The 25,747-nt window shown below is 55.2% G+C and overlaps 1 protein-coding gene across 1 annotated transcript in view; it reads left to right on the top strand.

Annotated features, from left to right (window-relative positions):
* Window positions 1-25,747, top strand: part of PTPRF (protein tyrosine phosphatase, receptor type F) — a 300,767-nt gene that overhangs the window by 261,551 nt on the left and 13,469 nt on the right. The window contains exons 23-27 of the mRNA XM_026086910.1: window positions 578-732; window positions 4,145-4,260; window positions 9,955-10,052; window positions 18,283-18,406; window positions 20,531-20,706. Coding sequence (XP_025942695.1) covers window positions 578-732; window positions 4,145-4,260; window positions 9,955-10,052; window positions 18,283-18,406; window positions 20,531-20,706 — 669 coding nt within the window. The remainder of the gene's footprint in view (window positions 1-577; window positions 733-4,144; window positions 4,261-9,954; window positions 10,053-18,282; window positions 18,407-20,530; window positions 20,707-25,747) is intronic.

Raw genomic sequence — 25,747 nt, 5'->3', positions numbered from 1 at the left:
ATTGCAGAAGTCTCTGGAAAGGAATCTGTGAGCATGAGCCCCTTTCCAAGGTCTGTTTATCAGGGCTGAGACATCGGGAAGAAAACGTTCCTATCATTTTGGTCCTTTAAGAAAACCGCCTAGCCCAGCAGGGGTTTTCCTAATATAGCCCTGTCCTGGAGAGATGTGTTGATATCAGCACAGCAGGTATTACACACCACATAGGAATCATCAGCCAGCCCCACTGTGCAATTGGTTGGGATTCGAAAGCTTGTGATTTGGCTCCAAGTAAATCCAGGTCTGGCAAGTGGCTCTTAGCAGGGCTGCTCTGTTTTGGCACCCTGGGGCCAGCTCTGCTAGCCAGAAGGTTGCTGTCAGTGGGAATGTTTCACAGCAGAAGAGACCGTTTCCACAGTGTGACCTTTGCTGCTGCCGAAGGAGAGCAGATCCCTTGGTGTGCTGCCTGGGTTTGAGAAGCATGATCATTCCCTGCTAGCCAGAGGCAAGGGGAAACCTCTGCTGTTCGGGGATGTGTCTGGTGCTTTAGCCTAATGGACATTTGTTTTTCTCTCTTCCTTCTCCTGCCTGTGCCCTTCAGAAGAGGTATGCAGCCAGCCCCTACTCAGATGAGATTGTGATGGAAGTGGCTTCTGCAAAGCAGCAGGATGAGCCGGAGATGCTGTGGGTGATGGGACCCGTCCTGGCTGTGATACTAATCATCATCATTGTCATTGCTATACTCCTCTTCAAAAGGTGAGATCCAGTCCAGGGTGCTGCAGTTGGAGCTCTAGTGCATGAGCACTACAGGTGGTAGCACCTTCAAGACCCTCCTTCCAGCCTTCAGATGTGTGGTGTTTTGGTGGACGGCCCTTGGTGGTTGTGGGGAGGAGAAAGGTCTCTATCTGGCATGGCAAAAGACTGCTTTATAAAGACAGCAGAAGGGGTGGATGTGCAGAAGACAATTAATGTCAGCCCCAGGATACAGAGCTGCTGTGAATTTTGGAAACCAGCTGAGCAGTTGGACAGAGGAGAGCTGCTTTGTCCCTAAAGGCAGTCTGACCACTCTCTGGTCTCACCATTTGGATTTGCAGCCCCAGGGAAGTCTGCAGTACCAGTTCCCTGCTGAAATTTCCTGCTCTATCTCTGGCAGGTGCTCCCACCACTAAGAATTTTGATTGGGGGAACATGATCTTGGTGGTGAGAATGGGGCATGATGGGCTGAAATCCAAGTAGGAGTTCTCCTCTTGAGACCTCTCGGTCGTGACTACTGAGTCAACACCATGATGGGACAGGCCATCTGTGCTCTCTGCTGAAGCAACCGTCCACTTATGCTTAAGGGAGCAGTTCTATTAGAGCTGTAACTGTAGTGTGAAACTATTGTTAGTCTTCACGACGAGCTGCAGGTTGCATTTGCATGTGTTCTCGTAGCCTGTTCAATTACARTAGGTCATATTCTCTATCAGCTCAGCTCTGAGGTTCTGCTCCTCCTGGACTCTCTATTTACATATGTATTTGTAGCTCGGGGAAGGGAGCTGGCTTTGTTGTCTGATTAAATGGAGCTCTGCTGTGCATGTGCAGTCAGTGCCTTTCTGTGTCAGTGATCATCTCCTTTCTTCTTTTTCTGCTCTTCTCTGGATCTAGTAAACAAGAAAGGTAGGAATCCATTTTATCTTCTTTTGCTAAAATTACAAGTCTTATTTCCCTTTTTAAAAATCAAGGCTTAAGCTAGCAAGGGGCATCTTTGTTTTTGGGGGTGTAGGGYATGCCAACCCTGTGAGTTTACAAAGACTTTGTTTCCTCAAAGGCATCAGCCTCCTATTAATTGTCAGGCTCTCACAGCTCTTAAGGAGACAGTTCCAACATAAAGACGTTCCAGATTGCTTTTGCAATTAAATTAAAAATCCAGAAATGAAAGCACCAGGAGTTATAGGTGTTTCTTTGTATTCTCAGTCACTTCAGACTGTGAGCTGTTTAGTCAAGAATGCGGGTGCCATCAGTCTGTAGTAAGGAACTTTTAAGAGAATACCAGGCAACTGTAAGAAACACTGTGTTTGCTTGGCTCTAAGGAGAGAAAATGGCCTCATCCCCATCTTCCCCAGTCTGTCTGTACCTGGCTCCCTCAGATGCTGTGCCCAGCTTGGCTTAGCTTTGCTTTGTCRCAGAGACTTGTGTGGGTTGAGCAGGAGGAAGTAGCACCGGCCCACTGTGCTTGGCACCTGACTTTTATGTCCCTGCTGCATCTTAGTCCATGCGGCAACAGCATATCCACTTGATACTTCCAGCACCGCCTGCATGCTCAGAGTGATGCTGTATTATCCTACACCTTTTTGCTGCCCRGCTTCTCTTTGGGGGGATTTTCTTCCAGAGATAATTGTGCAGCATATTCACAACTTCACATCTACAATGGGAATGAATTGATCCTGAAGAGCAGTAGTAGTTTGGGATCAGGAGGGTCTGGGTTTGTTTAACAGTGACCCTGACGAGGCTAATGTGAGAGACAAACATTAATTATCTGCTGTGCCCCTTCCCTGGGAAAGCTGGACCACCTTGCTCCAGGGCTGAGGGACTGGCACACAGTAGCGCATGGCACATCCTGCCACACTCCTGAGGGGAGGAACAGTGCTTTATTTGTTTGCCATTTATTTTTCTTTCTTTCTATCAGTGCTCTGAGTCCTTGAGCTCTTTTGTCTCAGTCCAGGCAGCTAGAAGGCTTCTGAGACAGTTAGATGACTCAGAGTAGCATAAGACTCACAAGCTGGTCCTCCCCATTGATCGGCTCCAGTGTTTGATACTCCACTGGCTGCAGACAGAGCTTGCTCGCAGTCTGAGCCTCAGAGGGAACACAGGTTTYATTCGCTGTGATTTATGCACTAAATTTCACTTAATTTCTTAGCATCRGTGCCAGCAACAGTGTGCACAGCCCCCTGTGGTAGTGATAATGCCCTGTGCCTGCGCAGTGTTTCTGGTTGTGTGTGGCTTAGGGTCACCCACGATCCTGAAACGTGGCTGCTTCTGTGCAGAACACAGCAACTCTTCAGGATGCTTTGAAATGCCTCACAACAGAGCAGAAAGCAGAGATTGACTGTTGCGATTTGCAGGATGGTAAACACATGAAAATTTGTGCAAACTAGCAGAGACGCAGCTCCCTCTCTTACAGAAAATGTCAGGTCAACAGAGGGTTTCACCACCAGGCAAAACCCATTTGGGGCTGTAGCCCAAAGACAAAGTCTCTGAGTATTGCCGCATGCTCAGCACCTTGGCAAAGCATGAGGATCAGCGCAGGCTCAAGGAGGAGGGTGCCCCTGCTCTGCTCCTTGCAAGATGGTTCTGGAATCACATCCTGCAAAAGATAGCAAGTGCGCCCCCTCTTCTGCTCCTGCCCACCACCCCCGTTGTACTACATGGGAAAATGCAGCATATTTGTAATGTGGAGCAAGAAGTGGGACTTAGAGAATCACTAGAAACCCTTTTTGCAGTATTAGATTTCCTTAATATTCTCTTGTCCACTTTTTGATTGGATCTGTCCCTGCCTTGCCTGTGAAATTCCAGCAAGAGCCTGAGGTGGTGGCATTGCTGTAGGCATAAATATAGCATGAAGAGACAACAGTGTATTTTATTGTTCCATTAATACACGCCTTGGGTGCCTTCAACCATTCAAGACATGTATTAATGGCCCAATAAAACACACCCTGAAGAGCCTTTACACTATTATATTATGGCTTTCTATATTTAAATATTTTTAATACTTGAAAAAAATTTTGATTATATCCTTCCACTGCAGGAAATAGTTCCTAGAAAGAGTAAGAGGAAATAAGTTCTTGTGTCTGTCTGCTTTTTCTCAAATAAATATTATGCAGAATATMACATTTCCAAGCGTCTCACTAATCAAACCTCTGTCATCACTTCAGTATGATCCTTCCTGTTTCATAGATGGGAAATCGGAGGGACTGAAGAGGATGCGACTTGCCCAGCGTCCTGGGCGCTGTGTGATGGAGCTGGGTGTCTGGGACGCAGGGGAGGCCTCCGCCGTGGCCAGTCCCACAGCTCCCCGATCCTGCTGTTGGGGATGCTGCCAGCGCAGGCTGCCGCAATGGGTCTGGGTGCACGCGAGCTGCCACGGGGCCTTGCTGGGACTCACCGGCTGCCTTGTCCCCTCTGTCCCCAGGAAAAGGGCGCACTCGCCCTCCTCCAAGGACGAGCACTCCATCGGCCTGAAGGACTCGCTCCTGGCCCACTCCTCCGACCCGGTCGAGATGCGGCGGCTCAATTACCAGACTCCAGGTAGGGAGCAGCTACCCTGGTCCCCTTGGCGGGTCCCCATCGCCAGGCCCCCTTGCCAGCGGGAGTCACAGTCCTCCTCTCCYGCAGCAGCTCGGTGCTTTCTCAGTCACGACGGCGCGGCTGGGGGCTTAGGTCGAGGCTCTGATCTGCGAGCCCTTCTCCCCTGACACTGTTAGGGCACGCACGCGGACCCCCGCGAGGGTGCAACTGCAGCGCGAGCCGGGAGCAGCGTCCACACGGGAAAGCTTAGGGACACACACCTCGACTGCTGCCGGGCGCTGCGCTGCCGCGGCCAGGGCCCGCGCCGGGCTCAGCGCTGAGTGCAGTCCGCARGGGCTGCGCCCAGAGAGATCAGGGAGGCGCAGGGAGCCTCTGGCACCCAGGGTATCCCCCAGGACAGCATAGTCCYGGGATCTTCAGTGTGCAGCCTGCCTGGTTCTGCTCAGCCAGGTGGGGAGGGAGAGCAGCCTGCGCTGCTCCCCCGTCGGTGCTGGGCCCTGTGAAAGAGGCAGCTGGTTGCGGTGGTCTCAGTGCAGAGGATGATGGTTTGGTAACGGCCCTTGCTTTCTGCACGCAACTGCTCGCTGCCGAGCATCTCGGTCATGCCCGCGCTGCCCTGTGGTGCTGCGGGTGTGCAGCCGCTGCAGAAAGGTCTCGTGCTGCTGCTTCAAGTCCATAGTCTCTGATGGCGCTGAAAGCACAGCGCCTGTCATGGTAGTGATCAGAGACCGGCTCGCCTGGGCTCGTTGGGAGCCTTTCAGAGAGCCACAAGTCCTAGATTAAGTGGAGGAACGCTTGGGCTTTTGTGATGGTGGGGGCAGTTCAGCAGTAAATGAGGCACTTTACAGCTCTCTTCTGACTTGCAGCTCCTCCTGGACTGTAACCTACTTTCCTYTTCCTCCTGCTGCTCATTCATCTAAGAGCTTTCGTCTAAAAGGAGAGTTTTGAAGGGGCTGTTTTCTGATGTAAACCCGTTGTGTCTGGGCAGGAGGGTGGGAAGAGACTTTCCTGTTAGAGTTCRCAGCTGTTTGGCTCAGTCCTGGCTGCTCTGGGGTGGGCTGCACTGGCACATCTCCATCAGTGCCAGAGCAGCTGCCAGGGCACCCCTAGTGAGGGCATCTTCCAGGCAGGACCTCCGCAGGTCTACGCACCGGATCTCATGGGTGGGATGCAGCAACAACCTGGCAGTTGTCAGCACGCCTGGCACATCAACAGGGCGCAAAACGAGCCGGCATGAGATTGCAGCATGGGAGGAAAATGCTGTGGGGAGCAAGGGAGGAGCATGCGCTGGAGGAGCATCTGAACAAGCAGATCACTGGGAGCAGCATTAGCTGAGGGGGTCATGCACGGCCAGCAACAGCCTGCAGCTCCTTGAGGAGGAGAGAGGTTTTGAACAGGGCTGCTCCAGCCTGTGGCCTGTCCCACTGCCCAGCAACACAAGAGCYGTCCTTGCTGTATGCTGTCGGTCACAGTGCGCGGAGGAGTGTGACGGGTCAGGCACACACCTGCACTACTCTCTGACAGGCGCCTGGGGCGCTTGCAGTGAGGGCATCCCTCGCTAGAGCTGAGGCTCAGCAGCTGTGGTCGGAGAGGAGGAAAGTCCAGGACATTTTCGTTTCCCTTCTGTGTCATAGGATAAGCCAAAGACACTGGCTAATTCGATAAGTTTGCAGAGCTCTCTGGAGACATCCAAGCAAACCAAAGAGCCCAGTTCACCCGCAACAGCTACAGTCCCCTCGGACGCTCTGCTGCTGAGCTTGTTAGCACTGCTGGCTGACGTGTCCCCTCTCGCTGCCCCCACACATGCGCGCACACACACACACACACACACACACCCCACTAGTGAGGCTCTGCAAGTCTGAAGCAGGTGTCGTGTCCGGCTCCTGACGAGCTCGTACTGATTAACGAGGAGGCACTGAAGCCACCCAACCCTGTGGGCCAGAGCACCCATGCTGCTGCTCCTGTCACCCGGCCAAAGTGGTGCTGCATGGGCACATGGACAAGAGCTGCTGGCCACCAGCCCTGCACGATTAGGTAGCTGGTCTCCCTGCTGGAGTGCGCCGAGCAGGGAAACCTTGTTTAGTGCGTTATTAGTTGGGTTAGTGTTATTAAGCTTTCTCATGTTTGTGGTTCTTACTTCAGAGAGGGGTCATTTCCCCACTGTCAGCCTCTCGGTACTGACGTACCGCTTTGCCAAGCCGCTGAGAGGACCAGCAGCTGGGCAGCGTCCGCGTACGCCAGGAAGCGAGGCTCATGCACGCAGCTCTGCTCGTGCGCTGCAAGCCGGAGGCTCTAGGGCACTAAGCAGAGGTTGTTGGGGCTGGGCACAGTCTTCCCAGCCACGAAGCAGCGCGAGTTTCCCCGGTACCTGCCACCCGTGCGCCCTTGCTGGCTTCCATTCGGGCAGGGGCTGCGGGTAACAGCGAGCAGCATTAGCTCATGGTGTCAGAAGCGAAGGACGATTCATTCGCTCCCCTGCTCGTGGCTGCATCTCCGCTTGTTTGTCAGCATCAGGGGAACGCGCTGGCCAGAGCTGAAAGCCCGCTGCGTAACGGCCAGCTGCAGAGCGGACCCTGGAGCCAGGCAGCCAGTCCTGTGCAGGAGGGAGGCTCCCGGTGCTGCGGCAGATGGTGCCTTCCTTTGCATCTTCATCTCTTTGTCTTTCCATTTCTGAACCTCTACGATGATGACTAAAGGCTAATGGGATTTCTGTTCTTGCCCCGTTTCTTTTCTTTGCAGGTTCCAGTGTCCCCAGTTGCCCGAATATTTCAAGTTAGTTTTAACTCCTGTATTTATCTTTGACACTTTTGCTTTTTCTTTCTCTCTCCCTTTCTCTCTCGTCTCTGTAATTTTTGTTTCGATGTCATGAAGGTCACCCTCACTCACAGCAGTCTAGAACGGCAGTGATTTCGCTTTCTGACATGATGTGTGGGCCCCACACAGGCCAAGCTGGGGTACTGTTTGCAYGGCACGACAGCAGTTCACGGCAGCACAGGGCTAAAGGAAACCAGCTGGGTGCCGGGCTGCCAGGAGGCTCCTGCTGCAGCCCTTGGCCTGCTCTGCAGCCTCCTGCCTCCCGCGCAGCTGCATGCCAGGCCCCGCTGTGGCGCAGGCCTGCAGCTGGCCCAGCGTGGGGGCAGATAACCTTGGCTGTCCTGGAGCGGGGGCCAGCTAAAAGCCCTACTGGACAAATTGAAGGGTGCTCTGTGACCCGGTGGTTGAACACTCCTCCTACCTCAGGCAGACCAGCTTCCCACAGAGGCTGGGTCACCTCTGCAGGTTCGGGAGAGGGGATGCTGGTCTYGGATGGAGTAGTATGAGGACTCTTCTTTGTACTGTGAGCTTCAGGTTCATTCTCAAACAACCATAAAAGTGTGTCCTCCTGGCTTCTCTATGTACAAGGGGTCTGTGTGTGTGCATACAGGAATGGGGGAAGTACGTAGGATAAATGCTTTYGACCCCAGGGCAGAGCCAAGAGCTTTGCAGTCTGCAGTCCTGCAGTGTTCCTGAGACCTCTGAGCCCTCCCAGCCTGGTGGGGAGCTCACTCTCCTCTTGCCAGAGGAAAAGCGTGTGGAAGTCCTGGTAGGGCACACAGCTCCCTTCTGTCTTGACCCGCACTGTTTGTGGCTGCTGTTCCAGGGTCACCATATTGGGTTATCAACTGCCTCTTTCTCCCTCTCCTCCCCTTCTGCTCTTGCAGCTCCTTTGGTGCTGCAATGCTCCCTTGATGAGCAAAACTGAATTTTGGAGGGAGGCTCTTGCATTTCTCAGTAGAGATGCATGTCTGCAGCTCTGCTGCGGTCCATGGCTCTTAGTGCTTCATAAATGACCACATTGGTAGTCAAATAAATCACATACTGTGGTTGTGTTCCAGCCTTTTCCTTCTTCCAGCCCCACGCTTCTGCCTTGGCCCCGCACTGCTCTCCAGTTTAATTGCTCATCAGTAACAGCTCTGCATTGCAAAGGCTGCTCCTGAACTACAGCCTCTCTGGCACTGATGAGCAAAGTGTGCAGAGATCTCCGTGGGCCTGCTCAGCCACCCCTGGGAGCCTGGTGGATGAGGTGGCAAACAGAGGATCATTAGCAGGAAGATTCCAGCACAAGGCAGAAAAGGGATCTTTCCTGCCCCGTCTGTCCCTGTGCTCTCAAGCAGTCAGTGGATAGCTCTGTACTGTCAAGTGGTAGAAGGACGAGGTGTGTGTTGGATCCGGTCTGGCCTTTATGCAGCGATGGCAGGTGCTTTTGGCAGAGGTGTTAGGCGCCCTGCTGTGCAGCGGCTGCGGTGTAATGTGCAGTGACACTTCCATGTTATCACCTAATGACTTGTCACTGCTGCGTTAAATGCACATACCCAGCCTGGGGACTGCTCCATCACCTCAGCGGCCCATCACTGCCATCTGTGGCAGTGTTCAATTGCTCTCAATTGCTCCTGAGCAATTGAGAAGCTCCTGGCCATGCTCCAGCCTGTCTCCCTGGGTGTGAATCAACAGCTTCAGCCTATTAATAATCATTATTACCCACATAGGGTTTCTGGGAAACCCACAGAACAGCCGATGGAGTCACGAGCCTGGGGCTCTGGATGAGCCAGACTTTGGATGAGTTGTTTCACAGGCACGTTCCTGCCAATTCGCCATCACGGCTTCAGGGAAAGGGGTTGCGACATTTGAGCCCTGAATCCCAGGGCTCACATCCCAGCAGGGCTCCCTCCTGGTCTTGCATGCGCCTTCTCACAGTACTGTGTCCCCGTGCGGGATCTGGGGGATCCCCTCCTCTGGGCCCTGTGCCGGGGCAGGGCTCCTGCTGTGCCCAGGATGAGCCTCCTGGCGAGGCCTGACCGTGCATCCCATGTTAGACAGGGCAGGGCTTCTGCCGYGGCTTGAGCTGCATCCCAGCTCCCACCAGCTCTCCCAGGAGCTGATGTTGGGCACATCACTACGCATGGTGGCTTGTGCTAGCCAGCCCCGCGGAGCTGGGTTTTTGGACCCCAGAGATGGCTCTTTCTCCTAAGCACTGCTGAGAAGTGCTGAGTTACGCAGCTGTGGGCACATCTGTTCCTTAGTTCTGGGAACGTCAGGTGATCTCCAACCTGGGGAGCAACCGTTCCTCCCTGGGACCTTCCTGTCTTTCTGCAGCCCCCACAGGAGACAGGGGCGCAGTGCCCGCCTATCTGCATCTGCCACAGAAACTTCCTTGGCACAGGTCTCAGAGAGTTTCTTTTTGGCTAATGTAGTTGTTAGGGATAAGTCAGAGGATCGGCCTCAGCCCCTGGGGGAGAGAGYGCTAGGAGAATCAATGCGTTCAACTTCAGCCTGTGTGGGAGCCCCGGCAAGCACATTGACAGCATCTCCTCGGCCCATTTCTGTCGGGGCTTCCCTGAGCCCCTGCCCACGTGTGGCCTGCTGTGTGCCCGGTTGCTGTACTGTCCGAGCATGCTCACCCGGTCATGCACATTCGCACATCACCTTTCTTTTTGTTTCACCGAACCGTGTGCTCTGAGAGTGCGTGCAGCATGCCATGTGATCTCGCCGACTTCCCATCCATCCTGCCCAGCGCTTCACGTAGTCAYACGTGTCCGCCTTGCACCCACCTTTTGGGTTTGCCATGCACATGCTGTTGTCGAGCCTTCCCCGGGCGTGCAGAGCTGTAACCGTTTCCCTCCCCCCTCCCTCTTCCCTCCTTGTCTCCCCTGGCAGGCATGCGCGATCACCCCCCCATCCCTGTGACCGACCTCGCCGACAACATCGACAGGCTGAAGGCCAACGATGGGCTGAAGTTCTCCCAGGAGTACGAGGTGAGCGTGARAGCGCGCCGGGCAGGAGGATGCAGAGCAATGCTGGCCGGGGTTGTGCTCGGACCCCCAGCAGAGCGGGCTGGAAAGCTGAGCAATGCCTCCTCCGCACGAGCATCGCCTGACCGGGCCCCAAGCCAGGCCTGGGCGCCTGCCAGCTCTCCCTGCCAGGCCCAGAGCGGTGGGAACTTGCCTTAAGCAGTCGACGCATGGTTTGTACAGGAGAAAAGGCCTTGCAGCTGATCGCGCTCCAGCCCGCCATGCTCCCACCATGGTTACGGTCTTGGGAATGAATGGGAGCCTGTGTCTACCCGCCTGGGTTGTGGCTGTTTAGTTTGTCCTGCTTGCTCCGCGAGGGCTGCCCTCCGTGCGGGCTGGCTGAGGGATTTCGGTCCTGCACACGGCACCCCCTGCTCCTTCGGTTCCCTCCCCATTCAAGCTCAGAGCGTTGCTGCTCCTCTCTCTTGGCTGTCCACCCCTGCGGGCAAGCGCACATTCGTGTTTTCTTTCCTGCTCTCCCCAGCTACTCTCCGCCTTGCACGCTGCTGGACTACACTGGCATTAGCCTCTGCAATTCAATGTGTTGGCTGCCAGAAAACACACGATAGCTCTGCTAATATCCTGCTGCCCTGGCTCACAGTCACAGGCCTGCAGTCCTGAGCTGCAAACTCCCCTCTGCTGCTTAAGCACGCTTCCTCCTCATTTTTAGCGGAGCCCCTGGCTATACTGTGAGCACCGCCAGCATCCTGTCTTCGCTCACGCACACGGGTGTGCGCCATGCGTGTAGTACCCCCCATCCTGCACTGCGCCGTTTCGAGCCCTACCCCTCCAATTCCCGTTCTCCCCTGAGGACGACTTGCCAAGGGGGGTGAATGTGGGGAAGGGCACTGACTTGCACAAGGGCACTTGCACAAGGGCCACGTTTCCTTTCTCACCGCTCTCCAGGCTGGATGACTAGGTTGAAAGCTTGTAAAGTTGGGTAAAGTTCCTCTGCAGCCATTAGAGCTGCAGTGACAGGATATTATGTTTTCCTGTGCTTACATGCAGGACCCACTTGAGCTGCAGGGGACTTGTAAATAAAACCCCCACTAGTATTAAAGAGGGAATAAATTGGGGAAGTGTCCTTTGCATGTGTTATCACTTCTGTTTGAATTGTTATCTGTGCCTGTGGCCTCCCCTTCCTGCAGCATGCCCACACTGATTTATGAGATGAGATCAGAACATGTACCCACGAGGTAAGATTATATATGCCGGGAAAGGGAAAGCAGATCTCTGTGTTGAGAAGGTAAGGGACGAATTCCAGCTAGTTCAAAGGGTGTGCTGTGTATTTCTAAGGAAGGCACTGAGCTCCTGGTTAAAGATGCCAAGCGGAGGGCTTTGCTGTCCCTCCCCATACTGCTGTCAAGACCAGGGAAGAGCTGAGCTTTCACCAGCTACAGCATTATATTGCAGCTCAGGAAATGTTTAGAGGAATAATATGCTTCCCTTGCAGTTATCCGTGTGTTCATGTATGTCCTGCAAGTGTGGCRCCAAGGTATGCAGCCGTATCTATCTGCCTTGGGCTTTTTGTTACCAGTCCAGCTGAAATGTAAAGCAAGGCTGTCAGCTGTGCTACAGGCAGATTCTGCCTCTGCTGTGCGGTGGGGATGCAGCAGGATCGCGTCTGTGCACTCCCATCCTTGCACTAGGCCTGCGCCATTTGGAGCCTGCAACACAATACCGGGCTGGGGAACTGTTTCAGAAAAATGGGCATTAAGTAAATTCTCTTAGCTGTTTTCATGAGCCATTCTTTTCTCATTTCTCTTTCTTTAGAATATCATGGCTGGTCGAGAGCACCAATCAGTTGTACTTTTCATGTTGAAGCAGCTGTTAAGTAGCTGATTGTTGCATGTAATTTTTTTCCACTGGATTCTGCTGCGTGTGACTCCTCACCAGCTTGAAATTACTGAAAATGACAGTGCTTGACACTAGGATGGGCCCCAAAGCAGAAATGGCTGTCCCTTGTTGGTGTGTGGGGACCAGTACAGTCATCTCCCATTTGAGATAGCACAGAGAAGAAGGCTGGACTGGGTTTACACAGAATGCCAGCTTCCTTTGCAGGGCTTCTGGTGAGATGGGTCCGGGCTCATCCTGGTCCCCATATGTGCAGGTCTGGCAGGACACAGCTCCCTTTGGGGGAGCTGCAGGGTGGCTGAGTAAGGGAATTTGCAGAGTGGGTGCGAAAACGGCGGAGGTGGGAGGGAGGGTGCTGTGCGGCACAGCCTGCACCAGTGGGTGCTTCCCGCACGGAGCAGGGCGAGGAACCGCAGCTCCCTCCTGTGCAGTTGCAGTCACTGTGCGATCGTGCAGTCCCAGCGATGCCCCTGGGACCACGTGAGCCCAGCACCTGTGCAGAGCTAGGGGGTGACCCAGCACTTCAGCAGTCAGAGGTCCCGACCCTGTTTCCCTCTAGTGCTCAAGGCACGACAGTGCTGCCTGCCCAGGCGCACGGCACAGCTGAGCAGGGAGCGCCAAAGGAAGAGGGGAAGATAGCACAGAACCCCCAAGGCCCGTTTGCTGTTTGGTTATGCTTTGGAAGAGCTGCATTTTAAGTGTTTTCGCACAGCAGCCTGGCAGCCTAACGTCTCAGTGGGGCGCAGGGCTGTTTATAGATGGCTCGCGTCCCAGGAGCGGTAGGCACCCCAGACGGAAAGCAAATATTTAACAGCACTTTAACCAGTGAAGCCAGCTGCCCAGAGCCATCAGTCTGGCGCTTGTCATGGCTGTGTTAGCGACAGCGCGGTAACCTAGACACAGGTTACAGAAAACAAGACCTGTCAGCACCTCCTCSGGCGCCTCGGAAAGGAGCAGAGAGGGTGGCAGAGATTTCTCRGAGCAGTCTGGCCTCCATTCCCGCAGGTCAGAGAACAAATAATATTGCTCACACCTGCATGCCAGCCCGCCTGGCCGAGCAGCCGGTGCGACAAAGCCAGCGCGGAGCAAGCAGTGTGGCGGCTGCGGCGTGAGCAGGCTCCCGAGGCTGGCAGCAGGAACTTGCAATCCCAGCGGGACCCCTGGGTCCCCCTGGCAGGACGGGGGAGGTTGAACTGCCGGGGCTGGGAGCGGAGCTGGCTGCGGGCAGGGCTGCCTCTRCTCCCGGCCTCTCTGGCGTGGGGCAGGCAGGAGCTGGCACAGCGCAAGCTGACCACGCTTTCCCGAGCGTGCAGCAGAGCGGGCGGGAGCAGAGTGCAAGGGCCTGGCAACTGCTCCTGGCCTGGCCGCACCAGGAAAGTATTTCATTTTTAGTGTACAGTGAGAGCCACAGTGAATTTACAGTGTGGGATTAATGGAATTAAATAAGTAGAGGGGAGGCTGAGCCCCTTAATTATTTATCTGTGCTGTGTGGCGGGTGCTGAGGCGGTGTCGGAGCTCCTCCTGTGGGCCACCTTCCCACGCTGCAGCCTGCTGACGTGGGGCAGGATCCTGCCCTTGGCCGAGGGGCGCCTGCGCTCATTTGAAGCAGCGTGCACACACGTGCCGTGTCTCGCACTCTGCCCGTGGGATCCATCCAGCCGAGTGCTGCTGTCCCCTCTGTTCCCATTAGCACAGACTGGGTCCAACCAGGGCTGGTTCCTGCTAGCTCGTGGCTGCTGCCATTTCTGGGCTGGATCCTGCACCACCTTCCCAGGGCAGAATTTTTTTCCTGTGTCCAACCTGAACCACCCAATGTGCAACCTGTGGCTGTTGCCCCTAGTGCCTTGTCCCACAGGCACATTCCTCCAACTGCTGGCCCCTGGGAGCAGAGCGGGACGGAGGTGCCCGGGTGCCAGGCAGGGCACCTCTGCCCTCACGGGTGCCTGCTGCACCTCGCCCCAGTGGGCAGCTGAGCACACGTGGGTTTCTGCTCCTCCCAGGGCAAGGTGATCTCTGGGCTGCTTCCCTGCACGTAGCCTCGCTGTTCTTTAAGCTGCACATCTGAGTGTGCTCCTGCTTCCCAGTGCAGCTGTGCATCCCCAGAGGCTGCATCCCCCTCCCCGCAGTTTTGCACGCAGCTGGAGGGAAGCAGTGCTGGCCTGCCTAATGCCCTGTCYGCTTGCGTTTCCCCTAAACCCACCGGGGACATCGCATCTCCCGCGCGTGCAGCCCTGGCAAGGAGCAACCTGCCCCTGCTCGGCCGGGCGTGCTCAGACAGGAGGGAGCTGCCGGGCAGCAAGAGGTGCCGGGGACCCCAGGGCCAGGTGAGCCCGGCGGTGCTGCACCGGGGGGTCCGGATAGCATCTGGGGAGCCGTGTACTCTGGGTTTAATGGGCTAGTCGGGAAGTTGTGTGGCAGGCATGCAGCACTCAYGTTCCAGTAATAAGAATAATAAGGCCAAAGCGCTGCCAGCGATTGATTCAGGAGCGCATTATGTCCTTGTTTGAGACGTAGCGCAGATTGACAGCGGTCAATGCCTGTGCTAATATGGCTGATGTCACGGGAGGCTGAGAAGCACTAATGGCCYGTGCACCTTCCCCTTGCCGTGCCTTTGGGCAGCAGCTGGGGCTGCTGAGTGGCGCGGGGCCACCCCCAGGCTACCCRGCTGCCGAGGCCGGCCGAGCCGCGGCTCTGCCCAGCTGTCTGTGCCTGCGAGCTGCGGGGACTCTGCCCCAGGGGTCTTTGGAGCTGCACTGAGGGAGAGGGGGACAGCAAGTGTCCACGAAGCAAACTGACACCTAGGGGTGTTTCCAAGGCATTTGTGAAGTGCTCTGGAGTTTACCAAACAGCCTTTTCCAGTCCCTTTTCAGTGGTCTGGCTCTGTCTTTATGTTGATGGCAGTAGCGGCAGGGATCCCTAAGCTGCTGGGGAGAGATTGCACCTTGCACTTCCATGCTGGGAAGGAGGAGTTTTACTAATTGGGCTTTTACTCGATTTGCACTTGCTGTCTTACAGCATCTCTCCTGTCACTGTAAAGCAAAGCAAACCCAGAAGTTTTGGTGCTTTTAGTTTTGTTCCTGGCTCCTTTGTCTCCCATTTCCGAGCCCTTCTGCTTTGTAGGAAGGATGAGTTGAAAGTGTTACTCTCATGAAGTTTTGGGATGGAGTGGTGGTTCCCTTGAGTCCCAGAGAGGAGCAAGGGGAGACTCCCAGTACGCGGCAGTTGTGGAGCAAGGGAGGGAACAAGGCAGCGCTGCTGTAGGCTGGGTGGCAGAGCATCCTACGGAGATGGGACAAGACTTGCCAGTAACCACTCCATGTAATGGGCTTCAACTGCTTTCCAAGCAGCCTATCATCCTCCCATTTATTTACTCATTTGTTTGCCTTAAAGGGGGGAACAGGTGTACATTAATTCATCACCAGAGTTTAAATTAAATCATTTTACTTCTAAATGAGTCACTAATTTGCAGGAGTATTTAGTTAGAGCCTCTTTGCACTCAGGTGCTGTATTACTTCTGACTTTCTCACCTGTTTGCCCTCTTAAGAGGCTGCTGATGATTAGACCATTTCTGCACATCGTCATTTCACATCAAAGCAATTAACCCTAATGGCAACACCTTGATGCTGCTCCTCAGTTCGGGGGGCTCTTTGCAGCCTCGTGTCCCCCAGGAAATAGCCCTTTCACTGCTGTGGCAGGACACTGACTTACTGTGCAACGTGCCTGGGGAGCCCTGCAGCCTTTTGGCTGTGATTTGCAGCATAGATTGAGTGTCAGTCCTGAGCAATCACTGCCTCTGCAGCGGAGGGAGGATGCTGGCATCCACCTGCACCTGGCGCTGAGCAGGCGTTGGGTGCAAGCAGAGTTGGTGCTTCATTGTGGTGCTCCTCAGCAGTAAGAAGAAGCTGGCTTGCAYCTTCAGGGCCAGCCTCAGCTCCACAGCCAGCTAGCTGGCTCCCCGCATTGGCTATCTGTGCGGGCTTAGGCCACCTTATTGAGAAAGAAGCATTATTTTTGTCTTTAGCAGGCCTTGATGGATTTACCCCATTAGTTTGTCTTGTTGCTGAACCCGCACAGACCTCCTGCATCCATGCTGTTATGAGGCAAGGACTTCCACTGCTTTATTACATGTTTTTCCAGGAAGTGGCTCCTTTGTTTGCTTTGGACCTCCCATGGGAAACTTTCRTTTGCTGTCTCTAGTAATAGTCTCRCGAGAAACAGTAAACACCCCTTCCACATGGGTTTTCTCTGGGCCACTCAAGATTGACTAGCCCCAGTGTCAAATCCCCTCTCAGAAACATCCTTACACRTTTTGTTCCTCTTATAAAGACTTTTTCATGCCTTTGGTCATTTCTGTTGCCCTTCTCCAGTTCAGCTGGCAAGCCCTGCYGTGAGGTGGGTGGTCGTTGTCCCTGCCACACAGTCCACAGCCAAGGTAGATCAGCATCTAAAAAGTTGATTCAGTGAATGCCCTACTGTGCAAATCTGAATAAAACAAAGTGTCCCGGAGAGCCGTGAGCTGCCCCAGGACACCTCCGTGCGTGGGCAGAGGAGCGTGCAGGGGCCATGGTAGCCCAGCCAGTGGGTTTCCAGCCAGGAGCGTTTCTGGCATTCACCGCTCCCACCCACCCTGTCGCAGCGCCTCCGAGTGCTGCTGCTGCCTGCTTATTACTCTGATAATAGAAAATTATAGGTTTTCTGAGGGAAATGTCTATTTACATCCTACATTTCCCAAACTACCTATTAGCATCGCTGTGATGTCACATCCTCCTGTGCRTTTCCGTCAGCGCTGGCCTCTCTGCCTGCAGGCAGCCAGCAACGTGGGCTGTGCGGGGACGGGCCGCTGCCGCCCRGCCCGAGCCCTGCACGTGCAGCCAGACCTGTGGTGCTGCTGCAGGGACTCAGGCGGTGCCGGTGCTCCGCATCCGAGCTGGGTGCCACAACCCACTGCCRGGCGTTGGAAAGTGTCTCCCTGACAGCGTGGGAGAGGACAGGGGCCAGCGACAGGTGTCCCCCTGTGCATGGACGGTGGGCGGCTGATGGGGCTGTGCTGCCCAGCTCAGCCTGGTGCCCATGGCTGAGCCAGAGCAGGCTGACTCACGGGTGTTTTATTGCCTGAGAAACCTTCTGACATGGCTCTGCACCAAGCGAGATGAACGCTGGTGCCTGCAGAGAGAATGATGTGCGGTGCTTCCTCTGGCCTGGCCTGTTTGCTCAATACAGTACTTTTGCCTGTGGGCCAGCGAAGCTTCAGGGACCCTGAGTCAGAGCATGATTTTAAGAAGGCTTTGGCTGTGTTGGAAATGTCGGGAGGGTGTTCGTGGGATGACTGATCCCTGGCAGTAGCTGCCTGGCCTGGGCCTGCCCAGGGCTGCATGTGTAGAGCAAGTCCCTGCCTGCGGCAGCTGTTTTATCTAGGTACCTCTTCGATCTCTCTCACACACACACATCTCTGAGCCAAAGAGGCCATCCCATCTCAGAGGAATGCTTTGGGGATGGTCCTTTTTCCCCTTGTTTTGTACACCAACAAAGAYGACCGGAAAGGCTTTGGGAAGGGGCTGTGTGGAGGAGAGCAGGGCTGGATGCACAGAGATTGGCACAGCTGTGCTGGGCAGGCCACCAGGCACATGGCCCGTGGGAGGAATTACCGGCTGCGCAAGGCTAGCGCTGCAGGCGGATCATGATGTATGCTTTTCAGGCCATTGCATAGCATGAGGGCCTTAGGTCAAGATTTATAACCACGTCTCTTCTCCGGGTTTATAGTTCTTTGTCACTCTATTAACTCAGACGAGAGATGTTTACATTGCATAAGTAGCTGGAGCAGCAGATAGTAACCTATCAATTTTCATGACTGTTCCCCAGCAGAAGCTCATAGGCTCTCTTACAGGACACTAATACCCAAAGCTCCTGGGGCACAAGACACCCAGGGCTTGCTATATTTCAGGAGACTGCAGTTCAACAACTAATAAAACCGCTAGGTCAAGAACTGCACAGTCAGGTCCCCGTGGAGTCTTGGCATGCGACCAAATTTCTGCTGGCGGGTAGCTCCAGAGGGAAAGATGAGTACAGAGTGAGAGCGGAGGTAGAACTGCATCTGCAGCTGGCTGCCCCAGTGAGGGGCTGCTTTGGCCTACAGGTCACAGGGAGACAGGTCCCACTCCTGTGTGGGAACTGGGCTTTAGTGTGGTCTAGCTTGACACAGCTGCTGAGGACACCCAAGGAAGCTGCATCTGGCTGGGGGAGGGGGATGTGGGAATGCAGATGCCCTTGCTGAAATGACGTGTCCTGCAGTGTCCTGCTGTGCCATAACCACTCCTGCCTCCTTCCCTCCCTCTCTCCACAGTCCATAGATCCAGGGCAGCAGTTCACCTGGGAGAACTCCAACCTGGAAGTGAATAAACCAAAAAACCGCTATGCAAACGTGATCGCGTATGACCACTCACGTGTCATCCTGACCTCCATCGACGGTAAGAGAGGACTCCAAGGTGGGCACACCGTCATCTCTGGGTGGCATGAAGGACAGCTGGGCAAGGATACTTCTGTACACATCAGGACAGGCATGTGCCCTTCCAACTGCTACAAAGAGGCATTCCTGCATGATGTAGGAGTGGGGTGCATATGTGGTACCTCCACCCCAGGAAATGGCTGAACCTGACAGTGGCAGAAGACCACATCTTTCCCTATTTTCCACTAAATAGGGGAAAACACCAAGAAACACATCTAGGCATCAGCTTTGGCAAATGTGTGTTTCTGGTTGGCAACAGAAAAGCTTCAGGAGGGCTTTGCAGAGCTGCTGCTGCTAGTGCCAGCCGGGGTGTCCGAGGCAGCCCCTTCCCTGGCCCCCGGGAGCCCTTCCCCTTGCTGCCGGTCCCCTGCATGACTTCAGCTGCCTTCCCCAGCTCTGCTCTCCCCAGCTGGGCCCTCCGCTGAGAGGTCCTAAAGAGCAGGTTGGGGGCCTGTTCACCCTGCTCCTCTCTGTCCCAGCCTGGCTGCAGAGCCAGCATCTTCCCCAGCACTGGTTGGTGTTTGCCCCCAGGTGCCCAGAGGAGTGCAGGATGGGGGGGGCCCTGGTGTTCACAGCACTGACCCCCGTGGCTCCACACTTGCAAAGAGGGCTGCAGGCTCTGGGATCTGGACTAGTGCCTGCTTGTAGTGCCTGCTTTGTAGTCCCCTGGGAGGGAGCTGGAGTGCAGCTTTGGGAGGCCAGGCTCACACAGGCACCCATTCCTTCCTATTTTATAAGTAGCCCCTCTCCAGTGCCAGCACAGAGCCGCTCCTGGGCAGTGTGAGGAAGTTGCAGCTAATTGAATGCACCCCTGCTTGGGGGAAAAGACTAGGGCTTGGCTTTGCATACAAGCGGTCCTGCAGTCATGATGCCCTTTTTCTTGGGATTAAGTGTCTTTTCTAATGCTAATGCACCGCTCATCCTCTGGGGGAGGAGGAGGGGATCTGGCTGGTACCTCGCAGCAGGGCCTGCTGGCAGCAGCAGCTTTGTGAAGGCATGGCATGGCTGGTCGTGGGCAAACCCCAGCAGACAGCTGTGGGGTGAGCACRTGGGGGAATCCCTGTCCTCCAGCGTGACTGAGTTGCTGTAAGTAGTGTCTGTGTCTTCCCGGGAACCGTTCCCAAAGCACCCTGCCAGATGCCTCACGCTCATGCCAGGGGAGCCAGGCGCTGCACTCCAGCTGGTGCAGCCTCCCCCAGAGCCGCCAGCRCTTTGTTCCGGCTGGAGGCTGCTGGGACCTGTCGAATATTCCCCGGGACAAAAGGGTGAGGGGGGAGACCCTCAACTCTCTTTCCTTCCTCTAATGAAATGCAGATGTTCTCTCCTTGGGAGATGAGGAGACTTCCTGCTGCTTTTCATCCCTGCAGCTGGGCCCTGAGCAGCCCGAGCAGCCCATGCTGAGCAGAGTTTGGAAACTCAGCCTCAGGCCAGCATTTTGCTGCATTTATTTAAGTAACTGTGTGTTTGCATTTTAAAGGCCTTTAAAAGAAAGTCCTTTCTTATAAGGTGGTGCAGGCAGGATGGGAGCTGGAGCTGCCTCTGCCAGCAGGCAACAGAGGGAAGCCTTACACCGAGGAGGGTTTTGGTGATGGTGGGAGGAAGGTTTCAGGCTCCCCATAGGTTACTTTGCCCCGCAGGAAGGGTGGGAGGACATTCTTTGCTGAACATCCTCTGCTCACAGATGGACGCATGAAAAGCAACAGCATTTTTAAAAGGTGCTGGAGGACCATAACAAATAGCTGGTGAATTTAAGACAATTACTTCAATCAGTTGCTTGGGGCCAAATGAGCTCCTTAATATTCCCGCCTGTGAACTTCCGTTTGTGTGCGGGTGGCAGCTGTCTCGGCTTTTATGCTGCCTGATTGTTCCTTGAATGTGCTGGTTACAAAGGGCCCTTCTTTGTTCAGGCGCCGTCCCTGCACTGTGCAGGGTCCCTGGGAGAGATTCTGGCATCACCCTGTACCACAGACTTCTTAAGAGCCTGTGAACATGCCAGCCTCTTCCCCGGCCCCCATGGCCCAGCAGCAGGGTGGGTGCGGTGCTGCGTGCTGCCCCCGGAGTAACGCTTCGCCTTCTTTCTCCGCAGGGGTACCGGGGAGTGATTACATCAATGCCAATTACATTGACGGGTATCGGAAGCAGAATGCCTACATCGCTACGCAGGGACCGCTGCCGGAAACCCTCAGTGACTTCTGGAGGATGGTGTGGGAACAGAGGACAGCAACCATAGTCATGATGACCAGGCTGGAGGAGAAATCCAGGGTACAGTGTGTGCTTCCTCTCTTTTCTGGAGCTGATGGTAGGAGCAGGACAGAGGGATGGGGACACATCACAGTGTAAAGTGAATCGGCTCAAACCCAGAGAGATGCAGGTCCCTTGGGGAGGCCACTGCTGCAGGCACCACTGAGGGCTGCAGACATTCCTCAGGCAGCCCAGCCACCACCCTGCAACAAGTGCCTTGTGAGCATCTCTTTTGGGGGCAGAAGGGTGGCAAAACCTCCTGTTGCTGTGCTACTCTGTAGCCTCTGCCTTGCCTGCATGCATGCATGTACACCCATCCTTTTTTCTGCCTGCAACATTCGCTCCAGAGGGAGAGAGGGAAGCTCTGAAGTGGGGAGTTGTTGACAGTCCCTGAAAGCCCAGGGGCTGCGTCCCAGAAGCTGAGAGCTGCTATGGGTAAGTGGTATCAGCAGCATCCTGCAGCTTGACAGGGCCCTGGCGTCCCTGGCAATGCAGGGGAATGGCTGACAGAGTCTCGTTGCAATAACAAGAATAATTTGTGCCTTGTCCAATGACAACATGTATAAACGATCAGTTCATTCTGCCAAGATTAGATATTCTGATGTAATAAGTGCAAAGCTGCCTGCAGACCGTGGGGACAGCGTGGGGTGGAGAGGAGGAAGCAGGAGCCCTCGCTGTAGATGGTGCTTGTGGGGTCTGGTGACAGAGGTCCCTACTTGGCCCCTGAAGCTTGAGTACTCACAGTTTGTAAGCTGTGACYGAAATGCTCAAGCGCCCTGATGCACCCTTGGGCAAAGCCTGCCCAAGCAGGAGGCAGCTTCTGTCTCTCGTGATTGGGTTTGTTCCTAAAAGTAAAATTTTAGCAGTGAGCGTTTGTGCTTGCAGAATATTTTAGCGTTGCCATGCCAACCACAGGAGAAGGGGCTGTGTGCTCAAGCTGTGAAGCACTGGTTATTTTTAGCCCAATAAGCTCGTTCTCTGGAAGCAGAAACTGTCAAGTTTGGGTTTAGCTGAAACTTTTGCCCGCATGCTCTCCCTCCATTTCAAAGCCTTAGCACTGGAACGTTTGCAGGGGTGTCCCAGCCCACACTGGCTGGGAGGAAGCAGCTGGAGCAACAGATCACTGTGGCAAAACAGATCTGCCTTTCCTGCATGTACAAAAATAGCCTTTGTTCATGGGCTTGCCTAGCTCTACAAATGCCCTGCTGCCCGCAGGAGAAAACCAGTGCTCCCCGGAGGGGAGCCGTCTCTGGGGATCTAGCCCCGGCTTTGCGCTCTGCTTCCTGGCCGCACAGCCCTGCCTGCTCTCCCAAAACAGCTGCGATCGCCCACCCCAGCACAAACAGGGAGGTACATAAGCCTGACCCACCTGCGGCTCAGGGCTAGGCGYAGGGGCCGAACCGGCAGCATCAGAAGCTGCTGATCGGCTGCTCTGCAGCAAGGGGTTGTATGGAGATTTTGCTCTTTCATATTTCGGTGGTGAAACGTTCATCTAAAGTATGAGGAAAAGCCCTTTTTGGTTGCCAAGTAAATCTGTGCCCAGAGTCCTGACTCACTTACCTTCTGGGCTGCTCAGCTGTAGGAAGGTGCTCCAAGGTGYGTGTTTCTCTGAGATAACGGGTTCCCTTCGACCCCACAGGCGCTTGTCTTTGATTGACACATCCATGCTGCTGAGCTGTGCATTATCTCCCCCCAGCACGCTCCCTGTCATGCCATCCCTTAATTACCTTCTGCGATACTGGTTTCTGTCCCAAGCACAGTGCGTGTGGCCAGCCCTGGGCCGGGCTTTCAGCAGCGGGATGGGCCCCATGAATCCCTCTTGCGGGCAGAGGCAGGCAGCCTGCCCAAGCGTGCTGCCCAGGGGCTGTAGGCTGGGCCGGCCGAACCCGGCCCCTGCGTTTGTTCCCTGGCTCGCTACCTGCCCATCCTTTGGCCCACGGCCAGCACTAATGAGAAAGGGGCTGTTTTCTCAGGCGCTGGTGGAGGTCACTGCTGGAAAGGCAGGCTCCTGGTGGAGGCCCAGCTGCTCCTGAGCCACACCAGCCCCACGTGGACCGTGGGACTTCTGTAGAGGGAGGAGAGCGAGGGCTCTTCCCTGGAGAGCCACGATGGGATTGCTTGGCCTGAAGGTGCCTCATGGTACCCATTTACAGCAGGGCCACAGTAGGGAGCTGGGATTTGGACACACAGGAGATCACTTCTGTCTTTTCTTTGCATTTTCTCTGTTTTTTGTTGGCTTCTGCAGCATCCTCCACAGCAACCTGCCTGCTCTCCCTGTCCTCGTTCCCCTTTGGTGATGGGTACTGAGAGCTCACTTAGAAGCACACATTTCTGGGACTGAGAAAAGTTCCAGTCACTTTCCATTGCTGCTGGCTTTCGGCACGAGCCCCTGTTTTACAGCTTACTCCACTCTGCAGCCTTCAAGCCTCATCTAATGCAACCACATGATCCCCTTGGATCCCTGCAGTGTCACTGCCTGCTCATGTCCATGGGATGCCATGGGACAGCACTGCTCCAGGCATGGACACGTCTCAGCGTTACTGCTGGTGACCTTACCTGTGAGGCCCCTTGCACGAGGGCTTTGGGGCAGCACAGAGCACGTCTCTGGCTGCGGAGCCTGGGGCTGAGCGGCAGGGCTGTGTGGCGAGGTGCCCAGCACAGGGCAGGCTCTGCCTCCTTCCTGAGTGAGCTCCACAAGTCCCCCTTAGCATTGCTGTGTGTAGATAAGCCGACCAGGACCAGCAGCAGCTTTGCAGCCCTGTGGGGGTGACAGTGCTTTAAAGGGTTCCTGAGCTGCAGGGGGAAAAAAATCTTTAAAGAGCATCGGCTTTTATGGTCTGCAATTTCAGCTGGCTTGATGGTCCAAATCATCCTCCCTTTTTCATGTTTTCACAAAGCGAGAGGCACATAAAGGATAGAAATGGCTGGATTGTGCAATTTAGCTGCCTTCAAAGCTTTACAATCAGTTTCAGAATCATTTGGTGGCAGTTCAGAAACACACATTGTAGATTAGCTTTCCCAGAGCTCTGAGCATGGTGCGTCCCAGCCGGGGTGTATTGCACGAGAGTGACGTTAAAGCAGAATTTCTCCCACCGTGGGCAATCCCCAAGAGCCCAAGCAGAGCCGGGGTGGAGGGACATCTCCTGGAGCAGCGCCTTGGCTTGTTCTCTCCCTGCTCAGAGCACCAAGCGGGCAGCTCTGGGCTGTGATCTGCCTGTGCACTTCGTGTCTCCAGGCAGGGGTATAAAGATGGGCTGGTCATGAAGGGATCTGAGAGAAGAGGGGCCTGGCAGCCCCGTCCTGCCCCGCTCGGCCATCTCGCTGGCAGTGAAGCCATCTGGAGTTGGCGAGCAGGGCCGGGAGCAGAGCACAGCCCTCCAGCTGAAGAGGGGTGCCCGGCTGCTCTCGCGCACAGGGCATCGAAAGGGAGGGCCAGCAACCACTCAGTAAAGCCGCAATAAATGGCTGTTCAGGACATTACTGTGCTTCTTAAGTTAATGAGAAGAAAGCACTGCCAGAAGAAAACATCTCTTATCTGCTTTAGTGCCACAGTGCATCGGCTTCAGCATAAAATTTACAGAGCTTGAAAATGGGGCATAAACATTATGGGTAAATTTGGCAGAAAATGTGACTGACTCTTATCTGGTCATGAATAAATAATTTTCAATTACCAGCCCAGGCGCTGCTATTATCCCTCGCAGGGAACTCCTCTGAAGTTTGTTTTGTGCTCGTGCAAACACGGTGCTGCAGTCTGCACGCGGCAGGGAAGGGAGCCGCTCTCCCAGAGGTGGCAGGCTGGGAGCCACCTCCCGCACGCGGGGACGCGGCCGTGCCGCTCACCCGCAAGCCTGAGCGAGGCGCAGGCCGGTGGGATGGGAAGGCGGTGAGCGGCGCTCCCCGGAGCCGGCAGGATGCAGTTCTGTCCCTCCTCTCGCCTCCTTTAGAGAGGGATCACGTCATCCCCGGGGCGGGAGAGGCGAGCTTAGGTGGCTGCAGATGCCGGCGGTAGCTGCCGCCCGCTTGCGAGGACTGGATCGGTTTAGCTGTGAAATAAGGTTTGCGACCTCAGAGTTGTTCATTCTGCAGCCAGTCATCTTAAAATAATGCGCTGCTCCGAGCCGAGCGAGGAGGAGAAATCTTGTGAGATTTGTGCAGGGCCCGGCACGCCRTGAGCACGCTGGCTGTGAGCACAGCTCCAGGCCTGCAGAGCGGCTGGAAGAGCAGGTCGCCCCGGAGCAGGGGGAGAAGCGCTGCTCCGAGTCCTGCCCCGCACAGGGCTGGGGGGGCTGGAGACCACCCCGACTCCTGCAGCACCGTCAGGCAGCCTTGCTGCGGGCACTTCCACCACAGGACCACTTAGTGAGCCCAGACCCAAAAAGGTAGGGGCAGCTGCATCCCCTGTGACCCCGGGATGCGGCACAGCAGCAGCTCGAGTGCTGGAGTTGGGCTCTTTGCTCTTACCAACCCCACCCTGCCAAAAGCACCTTCAATTAAAAGGCAGAACTCCATTGATTTCTAATTAAGCCTGTTGTTTCCCATCCCACACATTCCCCTGTAAACACGCTCGGCTAATAATTAAGTTTACTATTCCTTGACAAGCACAGATGATCTTCCATTCACTCCTCTCTCCTAGGGCGGGAAACCATTTTCGGTGGTGTGCACTTGGGTGGGAATGAAGTCTTTCTGCTGTCAGCCAGGCGCTGTGGCTCCGCGGGGCAGGGGAGCCGGGCGCCAAGGTAAACAGGGAGCTCAGGGTGCCAAATTAAAGAGGGAGCTCAGGCTGGTGACAGCGAAACTGGAGGAGTAGTTTGTAAATGCAGAGCTGCGAATAGCCGAGGAGGAGGAGGGCATGGGCAGGCGAGCAGGGAGGGGTTGGTGGGGAGATGAAGGGGGCAGCAGGTTGGGGCCCTGGCCCAGCGTAGGGCGCTGCACCCAGCTTGCAGCAGGAGCTGTGACCGGTAGCTCAGACTGCCCAGGCTTTTGGTCTATGGGGTGGGAGGGGGAGAGGCACGTTTTGGCAGGGTTGGTGGTCTCGAGGGAGCAACGGTGTCTGTAATGGGGC

Source organism: Apteryx rowi, unplaced genomic scaffold, assembly GCF_003343035.1.
Source record: "Apteryx rowi isolate R43461 unplaced genomic scaffold, aptRow1 scaffold_7, whole genome shotgun sequence".
Classification (NCBI taxonomy): domain Eukaryota; kingdom Metazoa; phylum Chordata; class Aves; order Apterygiformes; family Apterygidae; genus Apteryx; species Apteryx rowi.
This window is presented reverse-complemented; position numbering and strand designations above follow the sequence as displayed.